The sequence below is a fragment of the Phyllostomus discolor genome, chromosome 7 (genome assembly GCF_004126475.2).
Source record: "Phyllostomus discolor isolate MPI-MPIP mPhyDis1 chromosome 7, mPhyDis1.pri.v3, whole genome shotgun sequence".
In the NCBI taxonomy this organism is placed as follows: Eukaryota; Metazoa; Chordata; class Mammalia; order Chiroptera; family Phyllostomidae; genus Phyllostomus; species Phyllostomus discolor.
The window spans coordinates 128,524,414-128,537,803 of record NC_040909.2 but is presented as its reverse complement, the minus strand read 5'-3'; the positions used below and the strand labels follow the sequence as shown (position 1 = coordinate 128,537,803).

Sequence of the window (13,390 nt, the reverse complement as noted above, 5' to 3'; positions counted from 1 at the left end):
GGTGCATTGGAGGAAGAAGGACTGGGGACAAGGCAGGGGTGGGAAATGGGATGGGAGGGTGTTGCAATAGTCCAAGTGAGATAGAGAAGGAGAGAAGGCCAGGCTCCTCGGCCACTCACTGCTGGTACCCTCACACCCGGCCTCCCTGGGGACAGGGCAGGACAGACCTGGGGTCCCTTTGACTCATCCTTGGGGTTCTACAGCCTGCCATCCTGGTTGTGATTCTTACATTTGGAGGTTAACACCTACTTCATCATCATCACCATTCTCCTCTTCTTGCTCTCCTTCCTTCTTCTTTTCCCCCCTCCCTGTCTCCCTCCTCCTTCTCTTTCTTCCTCCCCCCCCTCCTCATTTTCTCTCTCTGTCCTCCCACCCCTCCCTGTCTCCCTCTGCTTCTTCTCTTCCCTGTCTCCCCCTCCCTCTTTCTTTCCCTCCCTCCCTCTTTCGCTCACTTTCTGGAACACCCTGGAGCAACAAGCCTTGTCTCCTGCCTCTAGCTCAAGCCTTTCCGATAGGAGAAAAGTAAAACAGAAAAGCCAGCCAGACATATTAAAAAAACGTCCCTCTGTGATAGGGAGTTATGAGGCAGAAGCATGCCAGGGACCGCACCACTTTAGAACTGAGGCCTCTGCAGTCAGAACTGACAAAGGTTAGGCCATTCTGAGTCTGAAAACTCTGGGATGCTTCATGCATATTAAAAACAACTTTGTCATGGAATCTATCATCTCGGAACCTGGAGGAGGAACTCACAACCCCCTCCCGTGACTCTGCCAGGCAGGTGGAATGAGAGACCCATTACACAGCACCCCTGGGCCCAGATTCCGGCTGCCCTTGTGACCACCCAGAACTATTGCCAGTGAATATCCCCAGGTCACAGCAACCTGTTTACAGACATCTAGAATTCCCAGGCACTTTTAGGACAAGGGACTCTGGATGTTTCCAAGTGGGCAGCAAAGTCTTCTCTTAAGAGAGGCCGTTCCTTCAGATCTATTTATGCCGATGTAAACACTTGCCAAGGAAACAAGGCATGTGGGCATGCGCCGGCCCCGCCGGCTCTGGGGTTGCTGCAAAAGGCAACTGGAAAGTCACATGTCATAACAGTGGAAAGTACATATGCAACTATTCTTAGCCCTGGAATGTATACACTGTCTCCCTGCCCAGCCGTTCTTTCACGAAGCTCTAGAAAACTGTGAAAGCGCCTTTAGCATAAACAAATCCAGAACTCCCCCAGGACAAAGCCTTTGCCAGCTCAAGGGAAGGCCTGGGTTTATGGTTTCACTTGGAGCCAGAGGTGGAAACTCCGGAGGGCCCAGCGGACCAGGCATCGGTGGATAGCCCTGCATTTACAAGGTAAACGTCCCTGATGTTTCCTTCTCCTGCAGGTGGACTGCCCGGTGCCAGGCAATAAGCCCTGCTTTCTATTTATCCCATCTCTAAAACAAAACCCAAAGGCATTTGTGAAGTCATGTTTAAAAAAATTGCAATGGTCCGTTTTCGTCCCTTGTTTCTGTCTAGTCACCAGGGGGCCACACCCCCAGAGTGACAACCTTAGAGAATGACTAACACCCAGGAAGATGCTGAGAGGAGTTTACGAAATAAGAGCCGGGCTGGGAACCTGGAGAAAGGCTCCCCGGCTTCCGCTGGTCAAATGTGTGGACCGATGTTTTGCTTCGGGCTAACATCTCAGCCCCTGACCATCAGTAACTTCCAACGATCTTCATTGTTTTTGTTTGTTGTGTTTTTTTTTTCTCAGATTATATGAGGGTGTTATTTGCCTGCGACCTTTCTGACTAACCAGAACCAAAAAGAGCTGTCAGCTGTGAGGCCTGGAGGGTGGGTGGCCTTCCTTCCCAGCCTTCGCCGAGCCACGTCCTTGGTGCCACCCACACGCACCTCGGGGAGGGGACAGAAATGCTCTACGTCTAGGAGCCTCCGCAGCCAAACCCTCCAGCACATGCCTCCTCGTGGGACTTCTCCCGCTCTTTGCAGGATGGACGAGGCGTCCCCAGATGGGCTGCTCTTCAGAGACCACGACTTCTCCTCGGACTTGTTGAGGCAGCTCAACGGCTTGAGACAAAACGGAATCCTGACGGACGTGACCCTCTGTGTCGAGGCCTGGGAGGTCCCCTGCCACCGGAACGTGCTGGCCTCCAGCAGCCCCTACTTCAAGGCCATGTTCTGCAGCAGCTTCCGGGAGAGCGCAGAGGCCAAAGTCCAGCTGAGGGGCATCGGGTGCACGACGCTGGACCAGCTGGTCCTGTACGTGTACACCGGGGAGGTGCGCATCGCCGTGGACAACGTCCTGCCCCTGATGGAGGCCGCCTCCATGCTGCAGTACCCCAAGCTGTTCGAGGCCTGCTCCTCCTACCTGCAGAGCCAGCTGAGCCCCAGCAACTGCCTGGGCATGATCAGACTCTCAGACATCTTGAGCTGCGAGACCCTCAAGAGGACGGCCAGGGAGGTGGCCCTGACACGTTTTCCGGAGGTGGCTGTGTCGGCCGACCTGAAGGAGCTGGGCGCCTTGGAGTTGCAGGACTACCTGGGGGACGACGGACTCTGCGGGGAGGAGGAGAAGGTGTTCGAGGCCTTCATGGTTTGGGTCCGGCACGACCTCCAGGCCCGGAGGCGGCACGTGCAGGAGCTGTTCAAGCTCGTCAGGCTCCCATACGTCCACCCGGCCTTCTTCCACCACTTCATCGCCAATGATGCGCTCCTGCAGTCCTCGCCCTCCTGCCAGGTCATCCTGGAGACGGCCAGGAGGCACATGTTTTCTTTGTATGGCGCCCCCGGTGTCCCAGACCTCCAGCCTCCATGGCACGTCCCCCCAAGAAACTCTTACCAGGACTTCCTCATCCTCTTGGGCGGAAGGAAGGACAACCAGCAGACCACCAGGGACGTCCTGCTCTACAACCGACAGACCGGCCAGTGGCAGAGCCTCGCCAAGCTCCCTGCTCGGCTCTACAAGGCCTCGGCCGTCGCCCTGCACCGCAGCGTCTACGTGCTGGGAGGCATGGCCATCGGCGCAGAGACGAGTGTCCCCAGTCACCACGTCTATGTCTTCTCCCTGAAGCTCAATCAGTGGAGGCTGGGGCAGCCCATGCTGGCGGCCCGCTACTCCCACAGGAGCACTGCCCATAAGAACTTCATCTTCTCCATCGGGGGGATTGGAGCCAGGCAGGAGGTCATGAGCTCCATGGAGAGATACGACAGCATCTGCAACGTCTGGGAGAGTATGGCCAGCATGCCGGTGGGGGTCCTGCACCCTGCGGTCGCCGTGAAAGACCAAAGACTCTACCTCTTCGGGGGAGAGGACATCATGCAGAACCCTGTGCGCCTCATCCAGGTAAAGGATTGGTCCTTCCCATCGTGTAAGTGCATGAGTGTGTGTCTGCACACATGCAAACACATATAACACACATTCATGAGCTCATGTGTGCTGCACATTCACATGTGGACACATGCCTGTGACACAGTGTGAACATGTGTGTGTGTGTGATCATATATAGGCACATGTATATATAATATATACACACACACTTGGCATCTGCAGGGGACAAAGAAGGAAAAGAAGAAAGGCAAAGAGGAAGGAAGGGAGAGAGGAAGTTTAATTTCAACCAGATTTTATCCATTTATGAATTCTTTTGTGTAAGATTGATATATACAAAGGTACATCAGATACAATCCCTGTCCACAAAGAGTTTATCTTTATTTGAGAAAAAATAGTATAGCTAAAAGTTCAAGCTAGAACCCATGGAATGTCAAATAGGAAAGTCCTACAGGAATCTGGTGAGCTATTTTAACCCAAATGGGTAAGGCCTTAAAGAAGATTCCCAAGCACTGGTCCATAGTCTCTTACCAAATCTCCTGGAGCACAGCCTCAGATCTGCGGGATCGAAATCTCTTTGCGTGGGATCCTGACATTTCTAAAAGTCTCCGAGAGATTCTAAGGTGTGTCCGGGTTGGGGAACCCCTGCACTAAGTCATAGGTAAAAGCTAGCTTCACTCACAAGCTCTCCGAGAAGTGTAATTAAAAAGATCAAAATTTCAGAATATTAAGGGCTTCCCAACATTATGCAAGTTCTAGCAGTGTCTGCAATTCACCTAACGATAGGCAAAACTTGAATAATGAGCCGATCTTGAAAGACAATCGAGGAGGTCCCAGTGCTTTGCTTGTTCATTTATGAGAGCGTCCTTGAGCCCGCCCACAGTGAAGACCTGAAGACACAGGCGTGGGCAGTGGACTGCACTTACCCTCAGGAGCCATGAGACCTTTGCCACCCAGATGCTGACTAGAGGGGTGCTTTACGAGCAGGGGACCAGGGAACTTTGCGGGGAACTCCCTCTGTGAGGTTGGTTTAAGCTGACTTAAGCAGAGCAGCAGGAGAAGAGAGAAAGGGGGAGGGGTGATGAATCAAAGAGGACGAAGGGTGTGGCATGGACAGAGAGGGGCGGGAAGCTGCTCTGAGCAGAGAGGAATCTGCCACCTGCAGCGGGAGACAGGTGTCTCCTGAGACCAGGTGGTGCTCCTGGGTAAGGGAGCAGCTGGCACAAAGGCCCTGAAGCAGAAGGGGGCGCAGCCCATTGCCTGGAGGAACGTGAAGCGTGTCCATGTCGCTACCACACAGGCCGGGAGGAGAAAGGAAATGTGCACCACGGAGCGGGGGTGGGTTAGTCCCACATAATCACCAAGAGCCCCCTCCCTGAGTTACCTCCTCCTCTCAGACCACTGCCTCTGAGCCCCTCCTGCAGAAGTTCTGGAACAGTCTTGGGCGATGGGTGTTTGTGGAGATGATGCTGGCCTGGCAGGGCTTTCTAGGCCTTGGCAAGGGATTGGGGTTTTAGCCTGAGGGTAGCAGGGTGGAGGAAGTAATCAGATTTGCATTTTCAGAGGTTCCCTCTGGGCACCTTGTGGAGAAGCGATTGGAGAGGGCTTGAGTGCACAAAGGGAAGAGAGCTGGGGACTCTTCCAGAGGTCCAGGCGAGGAATGATGGTGGAACCTGAGCTAAGTGGATGCCAGCGGAGATGGAGAAAAGTAACAGACTTCAACTGAATTCTCTGTTTGTTTTTTTTTCTTGCCTTCACTTTTCCAGCCCACATCCTTGGCTCCTGCCTGACCATCTAGGCAGATTCTGAGTCTCTTCCAGACCCCACTCACTTTCTTGAGCCAAGAGAGACACGGTCAGCTCCTCTCCAAGCTCGGCCACACAACACAGACGTAACGAAATGCTCCTATGTGGAGCTACAGCCCCTCCTTCTTTTTTTAGACTATTTTTTTTTTCAAAATGAAGTCAACACATATGCCGATGATTTCACATTGCAAAATTATCCACTTCCTCAGAATAAACACAAAGCTCGAAGGGGCTTTTAAGTTGGCATTTCAAGAAACTCATAGTATAATCAAATGAGACCCTTGCAAAACCACTAGCATGTGGCGGATTCTTTTGCACTGCACTGGTGAGAAGGAGAAAGGGGTAAAGTATTAATTTGGAAGCTTTTCTTGTGTATTTAGCTTTAGTTTTGAAATGGAAATTTTCCTCACTTAGATGGGGTTTCACAGGAATTCCTGGGGGTTACTTGATGGAGATGGAGCAGGCCGGATTGTCATGCACAGGTTCGGAGATTTCTTCGCAGGATGGTTCACCGGCACGAGTTCCTCTAGGAGATACGCTGCACTGGGGCTCCTAGGTGAATCGTGTGACTACTCGGGCCTTTCCGCTGAGCCTTCTTTCTGCCTCTGTCGCTGGATGGCATTCAGGGAATCCTTCACCATAACACAGTACCATTTCCTTCCCTGGTCCCGCACATTCCTTTGATATCCTTGCCCCAGCCTCTCTGAGGTATTAGGAGGATTGTGAGTAAATGTTTAATCTATTTTTGAAAACACACGAGTCAGATAGAGAATAGAAGACCAGGAGGTAATTACTCAAGTAAAATGCAAACCACGTTTGCTTTTTCTCCAAGGATCCCACTTTCCACAGAGTGTCACCTATTTTCTTTTTTTTAAAAGATTTTATTTATTTATTTTTAGTGAGGGAAGGGAGGGAAGAAAGATAGAGAGAGAGAGACATCAATGCGCGGTTGCTGGGGGTCATGGCCTGCAACCCAGGCATGTGCCCTGACTGGGAATCGAACCTGCGATGCTTTGGTTGGAAGCCCGTGCTCAATCCACTGAGCTACACCAGCCATGGCTGAGTGTCACCTATTTTCAGATAAAACCGTGTGGCTTGACAGCTACTGTGATCCTCCCTGTCTCCAGCACTCAGCCTCCTCCATGCTTCACCGGCTTAACCACAATGATGGAGGACTGCAGTCTCAAAGCCTCCAGCAAGAAAGGCCACACCAGGAGCATTTGAGATCTTGCTTCCCAGCAGTTGTCATTAGTTTGGGCTAAAAAAGAGAAAAAAAGGAAAAAGAAAGGCCACTGCTACGTGGCCTCAGCAGGGCCCTGACTGTGGAAGTTAAGAAGGCGGATGCTGGGCTCAGCCAGAGCAGCTCGCCCACTCGCTCTAGCTGTGGGGCTTCGGGCCTGCCACTGAAGCTCCCTGAGCCTCACCGTCTAGTCTGAAAAACGGGGGTGAGTAATGGTACCCACCTCACTGGATGGGCGTGAAATCTGGGAAAAAAATCTGGCAAGAAAAATATAAAAATAGGCCCTTAGTATGACAGCAACTATATTCTATAACAGCAAGACTGTCCAGTGAAGAATACTGTGCCATTTTCCTCAGTAAATGAATGTTTTCGTCCTTCTTTTCTTTTCTTTTCTTTTAAGATTTTATTTATTTATTTTTAGAGAGGGAAGGGAGAGAGAGAGAGAGAGAGGGAGGGAGAGAAACATCAATGTGCGGTTGCTGGGGGTCATAGCCTGCAACCCAGGCATGTACCCTGACTGGGAATCGAACCTGCGACACTTCGGTTCACAGCCCCCGCTCAAACCACTGAGCTACGCCAGCCAGGGCCCTTCTTTTCTTATAGGAAGTCCACCCTAGATCTCTTGTGCTAATGTTTTCCAATGATGAACTAATTGACCTTTGATAGCTAAACTTCCAAAGGGGAGAAGGAACCAGAGGACAGGTTCTGGGGACCGTGGGTTGCGGCTCTGCTTCTGTGTGGCCACGAGCCCCGCCCCGCCCCACCCCGCCCCCCTGATCCCTGGTCCCTCTTATCCGTCTTTTTTCCGTGCTTCTAATGACTTTCAGACATGAACTGTCCAAGAGCCTTCCTCACTCAGCCCCAAATGTATTCTTGGCTCTAAGAGCTCTCGGATATACTTGGAACATTGAGAAGTTTAAACATGAGCCAGAAATAAAAATAATTGAAAAATCATTGTTTTTCATGAATATCCAAGTTACCCCATTTCTCATTAAAGGACAAAGCTGCTCCAAGCAAGGCAGGCAGACACGTGCTCCAAGGAGCCACTCCTGGTTCATCCTGCAGAAACACAGCCACTGACCTCGTGGGGTCCCGTGGAAACCAGTTTCTTACAATATTCTTCTTTCTATTTATCTGAGTATATTTGTTTATTGATATGTAATATACCTACATTCTAAAAATTGGGCGGAGAAAGGTGAAAAGAAAAAAATCACTCCCATTGTACCCCTTTGATTACTACTTCTGCCTTTTAAAAAATGTATCACCTTAAATACAGGGCCATGGTTCTGTTCCTCTCTCAGGTTTATCACGTTGCCAGAAACACGTGGTTCAAAATGGAGACGAGAATGATCAAGAACGTGTGCGCCCCCGCCGTGGTGCTTGGGGAGCGGATCGTCATCGTGGGAGGTGAGTCTGACCCGGGGGCCGCCCCGCTGGGCACGAACTTGGCGTCTCCCATGGGAAAAGGGCCACTCACAGACAGGCGTTGCTGTACGGGCCGGCCTTTGTAAAGTCACCTCCCCCCGTCTAAGGGGAGTGTGGACAACTCGACAAAGCTCTTTTCTCATCCAGAAGTTTCTCCCTGTCTTTTTCTGCAAACGGAATGAAATACTACGTATTTCACAGAGTTGTTGTGGTGATAAAACTAGCTCGTGTATTGAAAGCCTTTAGCACGATCCCAGACACACGGCAAATTCTCAAAAAACATTTGCTCTGGTGAACATTGGCTACTCGTGGATCATGGTCTGTAATCGCAGTACACTGTCATGGTTGGGAGGACAGGTTTGGGGACAGATAGGTCTGGGTTTGCACCTTGGCCCTGCAACTCACTGGCCGTAAACTCTTTGGCAAGTCATTACTCTAGCCGTGCCTCAGTTTGCTCATCTCTAAAATGGGGATCCTCAGGGGACCCACCTGATAGGGCTGTTGAGGGGACCCACTTCTGAGTTTCCCAAAGGTTCCTTCTTCAGCTCCTCGTAGCTCTTGGATGGGCATGTGGGAGAGACAAAGGAGGCTGTGAGGCCGAGAAAGCACTGCAATCAGGAGGCTGCTCCCAGTCAAAAGCTGACTTATGTGCCACGTTAACTTGGGGTCAAGCATGTAGGGGCCAAACCCCATCTCTGCCGTACTCTAGCCCTTGGGCAGGTACCGACACATTCCACACTTTTGTTCCAATTCTGGCCTCAGTGTTAGGCGACAGCAGAAATCAGACACATCCCCAGACTGCTGACCTCTCCCAGCAATGAGCACGGCTGACCTTGCTGATTCCCCACTTGGCTTTCAGGTTACACAAGGAGGATTCTAGCTTATGACCCTCAGTCCAACAAGTTCGTCAAGTGTGCCGACATGAAAGACCGCAGGATGCACCACGGGGCCGCGGTGATGGGGAAGAAGCTCTACGTGACGGGCGGGCGGCGGCTGACCACGGACTGCAGCATCGAGGACTCGGCCTCCTTCGACTGCTACGACCCCGAGACAGACACCTGGACGTCCCAGGGACAGCTGCCTCACAAGCTCTTTGACCACGCCTGCCTCGCCCTCCAGTGCATTCCCTACACTTCCACCTTACGATGAGGTCCACGAGAAACCCAGACGTCATGTGTCTTAGTTGAGATGCTCTTGTTACAAGAGACAGAGCCCAACTTCAAACAGCTTAACCCTAAAAGGGTGCAGGGAGACCTCACAGGACGGAAAGTTCCAGAGTCTGGGGGCCTGGAACCAGGCATATTGTTGCCAAAACTCTCATACTTTGTCTCTCTCTCTCTGGCTTTATTCTACAAACAAGCATCTTTATCCACACAATGTCCGTGAGGACAATGACAACTGATACATCCAGACTCACATTTTCCAGCTTTGCATCCTCAGGTGAAGCTTTATCATTACCGCATAATAACCCTAAAAAAAACTACCAGTGCTGATTGGCCCTTTTTGAACCCATGCCTACGTCTTGAGCTAATCACCGTTCCCAGGGATCAGGCTACCACCACTGGCTCGTCCTGGACGGAGTCCCTACACGCAGTGGTGGGGTTAATGATTCTCGCTGACACCCTGCCACAAGTGCGCACCACGGCACAGCAGTGGCTCCTCAAAGGAAGCCACGCTGGCCTGACAGAAACCACAGCTGCCCAGAATGCCCCGGAGACCGGGAACCAGAAGGCCAAGAGACCCAGGAGTCTCTGGGAGCACCTGGTCCAGGCGGCAGCATGAGCAGTTGGCCATGACTGCGTTTCCCTGATCCCAGGGATGCAGCGCGTTGGAATTCCAGAAAGTACGAGCAACTCACGATCTAGCATTTGCAGCATTGTCTGTGCTGCCAGAATAAAGTTTGCTTCTGCTGCCAAGTGATGTTTTTTTCCTCCAGCCTCTGGGGAGCTATAAACCTGCAGAATTAATCAGGATTTTCATTTTGGTAAATGTTATGAGAATTGCTCTTCTAAGGAAAGCCAGCAAATTCCTTCACAGATTACAGCAATTATTGCCCTCCCAATGCTGGGGCTGGCTTTCCCTGCGGCCCTCTTTATCTCAAAGTGCCTGCCACGCTGGCCAAGTCCCAAGCTCAGGAATAAGCTGAAGCTGGTGGTGCATCACAATCACAGGGGGAAGATGTTTGAAAATGGGACCAGCCCCCACTGGAGGTGGGCAGATGGGGATTCTCGCAGGCAGGGCCGGCCCAGGGCTCAGGGGTTTTGAAAAGCATCCTGGGTCACTGCAATGAGCAGTCAGGACCACCGCGCTGCACCGCTCAACCGTGCGCACTGGAGACCTTCAGGGGCTGGTCCCATTCCCAGTCTGACACAGCCAGCCCCGTCCCATCCAGAGGTGTAGGCCAAGTCCTCTCCCCTCCAGTGGAAGCATCTGGAATGAGTCTTGCTGCCCTGAGTCTGGCACCAGAGTGCCCCCAAGCTGAACTCTTCCTCCCTCCCCGTCCAGCTCTCAGGCCCATGTTCTGGGCTTTTCCTTTCTTCCTCGTTTGTATTTTTGCACTTGAGCTTCTCCTGCTGGAGTCTGAGGGTCTGTTCTGGTCCTCGCGCCATGTGGCTGTGGTCCAGGCACACTGCCCAGATTGCCGGCCCCTCCTCCTCGGCCTGGACGCTGTCCCCTTGGCTGTCGGCCGGCCTCTCTTTCCCACCTGTTCTCTTCGCACCTCTCTCCTCAGGGGCTTAGTCCCACCTGTCCCAGAGTGTCCTTGTAAAGGTGACCAGTGGCCCCTGCAGGGCCTAAACCGGCAGTCTGTTTTCATTCTCGTTGAACTGAGCAGTCAGGAGCATACGGCACAGCCGACCTCTCCATCCTGAAATGCTTTCCTCACTCCACCTCCAGAACCACTCACCCTTCTCCAACTCCCTGCCATTCACTGCCGTCCCCCCACTTTCCTGACGAGCAAGGGGTGCCGCTCCCCAGCCTTCTTCCAGTCTACTCACACTCCTAGGTGAGGGAGCTTGGCCAGAGCACGCTCTGAACACCACCCAGACGCTGCCGACTTCAGTCTTCTCTCCTGCCAGACTCCACTGCTCGCTCTCCACCTCCACTTCCACCCGCACTCGGATGTTCACTAGAAACTGCAAACAAATTATGGTCAAGGTCACTGCCTCTCCACCAAACCAGTCCCTCCTGCAGGCTTCCCCATCCTGGAACAGGGCAACCCCTTTCTCCCGCTCTCCCAGGCTCGAAGCCCTGGACATTCCTCTTGATGCTTCTCTCTCACCCTCCACTCCATCTGCTCTGAGTACATCCGGAGCCCAGGCACGTCTCACCACCCACAGCTCCCAGTGAGGTCTGAGCCACCACTTATTCTCACCTGAGCTATTATAGTCATTTTGTCACTGGTCTCTTTGCGTCCATCTTTACCCCCTGCCTGAATCTCCTCTCAGCCCAGCAGCCCGTGTGATCTTCTAGAAGCATCAGAGTAAGTCAGAATAGGTCATTGACCCATCTCAGCTTTCTCGGGTGACCTCCAGGGACCTGCAAGGTTGTTCCCCAGCCCAGCCCAGCCCAGCTACCTCTCTGTTTGCAGCGTCCCCTGGTCTCATCTCCCACGACACCACCACCCCCCACCACCACCACCCGCCTGGTGTTAGCCACTCTGGCCACCAGGCTCACACGCTGTGAGCAAGTCTGCACCTTCTGTCTCCCTCTTGCTGTGCCGTCCAACGAAAACGCTCTCCCCAGACAGCGTCCGTCCCCACGTGGGTCACTCCCTCGCCTCCCTCGGGCCTCTGCTGAGGGCCGCCTTTCCTGGGGGCCTTTATCCAATCCATCGATGGGACCCCATCAGTGACGTCCCAAAATAGTCCACAGACACCTCCAGGGCCTCCCCCGCTGCTGCCACTCTGTCCGGGTGCAGCCCTCCCACCTGCCGACCAGCCTCCTCACGGGCCTCCTGCTGGAAGTGACTCTGTGGCTTCCTGAACCCCTTTGCGTAAAGCCCTGCATCCTTCATCTGCCCTCCAGGACCTTCTAAGGTCCCGCATCATCTCTCTCACTGCCTCTCTCTGCGGCCTCCTCTCTCGCCACTCCTCCCTGAGCGCGCGCACACACACACACACACACACACACAGTTGTCTCTGTGCCACCCGCCCTCCAGCATCTCCCCCTCCTCTCCCTTGTCTCAGGGCCTTGGCGCCTGTGGTCGCCCCTGCCTAACACACAGCTCTCTCACCTCTTCACACGGTGCGACTTCAGTTCACGCCTTGCACACCAGAGTAAAAGTCACTGCACCAAGGAGGCCTTCCATGCACCCCCCCACCTCAGCCTGGGTCAGCTCTCCCATTAAATGTCCCCATTTGTCCCCTATATTTTAGGGGTTTTTTTTCCCCTTTGAGACCCTTACCCGATCTGTAACTACTGTCTCCCCCCCAGTAGACCCATATAATTGCCCCGCTCTCTGCATTCCCAGAGCTGGACTCAGTGTCAGTCATATAAATACATTTTTTTCAATAAATGCATGAAGAGTGGATGAGAGAATTAGCCGATGGATAGAGAGGCTGGATCTACATGTGTTCTGGGGTCCCCACGCAAACACAGAAGGCTGTGAGTGAGGGACCAGCTGAAGCAGCCCAGACCCTCTGCTAGGGGGCGATTCTGTCCTTCTCTCTTCACCCCCTTTTCCCAGCCTGAACTGGGCGGTGAGCCTGGGTGGGGGAAGAAGAGGCGTGGCCTGCCTGGGCCCGGCTTGGAGTGTGAAGGGCCTCGTCTCAAGGATCCTGTTTGCCTGACATCGAAGGTGGGGGTCTTGCTGTCCTTACACTCCCTGTGGAGCCCCCAACGGTCCTCGCCTCAGAGACTCTCTAAGGCCCTGACTTTCTCCTCCCTCCGTCTCAGCCCAACAGTGAAGAAGCCGCCACCTGGAGCTCACCCAAGTCTCCCTGGGGCACAGCACAACTATGCAAACTGCCCGCTGGGTTCTGCACAGAAAGATGGCATCAGGGCCAAACACGTTCAGACACACATGGCCGGCCAGCTTCGGGAACCAGATAAGACACCTCTGGGGCAGGTCCGTTTGCACACCTGGGCATCCCGCTGGCCAAGCCCGTATCTGAACCGGCTGCAAAACAACCCTCAGGTCACAAGCCATCCCTTCTCATCTGCTGAGGAAGACTCAGGCCAGAAAGAAAAAGAGAGGGTTTTGGCACTGGGCGTCCTTGGTCTCCCTGGCTGAGCAGAGAGAGTCACGGTACAGAGCTGAGGTCAAAATATATTTAGCTCACAGCAGTTACACTGAAACATTTTCAGCTAAAAAAAAAATGTCAAGTCGCCTGACTGGTCAATTCCACAGGAGAAAAGGGAAAGGGAAAAAAAAACAAAGTGGAGCAAGGGCGACCCAAGAAAACACTAATGAAAATATCAAACACGCCGTCCCAGCATAACCCAGGGGGCAGGACCAGGGCCTGGGCAGAGAATGCAGTGACAGATGGAAGAAGCTGCCGCAGGGAGAGTCGGAAGTGAGGCCCTGGAAACCTCCCCCGGCCCCGGACCTGACTCCCAGCGGGCGTCTTGGAGGAAGTCCCGCCAGCAGGCCAT

At 53.2% G+C, this 13,390-nt stretch overlaps 1 protein-coding gene across 1 annotated transcript; it reads left to right on the top strand.

The window, feature by feature from the left end:
• Window positions 1-1,117: 1,117 nt before the first annotated feature.
• Window positions 1,118-9,715, top strand: KLHL38 (kelch like family member 38). Its single transcript, XM_028533596.2, has 4 exons — window positions 1,118-1,350; window positions 1,754-3,343; window positions 7,672-7,777; window positions 8,655-9,715. The coding sequence occupies exons 2-4, from the start codon at window positions 1,955-1,957 to the stop codon at window positions 8,942-8,944; spliced, it is 1,785 nt and encodes a 594-aa protein (XP_028389397.2). The 5' UTR covers window positions 1,118-1,350; window positions 1,754-1,954; the 3' UTR covers window positions 8,945-9,715.
• The last annotated feature ends 3,675 nt before the right edge of the window (window positions 9,716-13,390 follow it).

Excerpts from the sequence above, each read along its gene's own strand:
- KLHL38 (XM_028533596.2), top strand. The coding sequence starts at position 1,955 with ATGCCTCCTCGTGGGACTTCTCCCGCTCTTTGCAGGATGGACGAGGCG. Across the intron at positions 3,344-7,671 it reads ACCCTGTGCGCCTCATCCAG|GTTTATCACGTTGCCAGAAA; the intron begins GTAAAGGATTGG and ends TTCCTCTCTCAG. Across the intron at positions 7,778-8,654 it reads GCGGATCGTCATCGTGGGAG|GTTACACAAGGAGGATTCTA; the intron begins GTGAGTCTGACC and ends CTTGGCTTTCAG.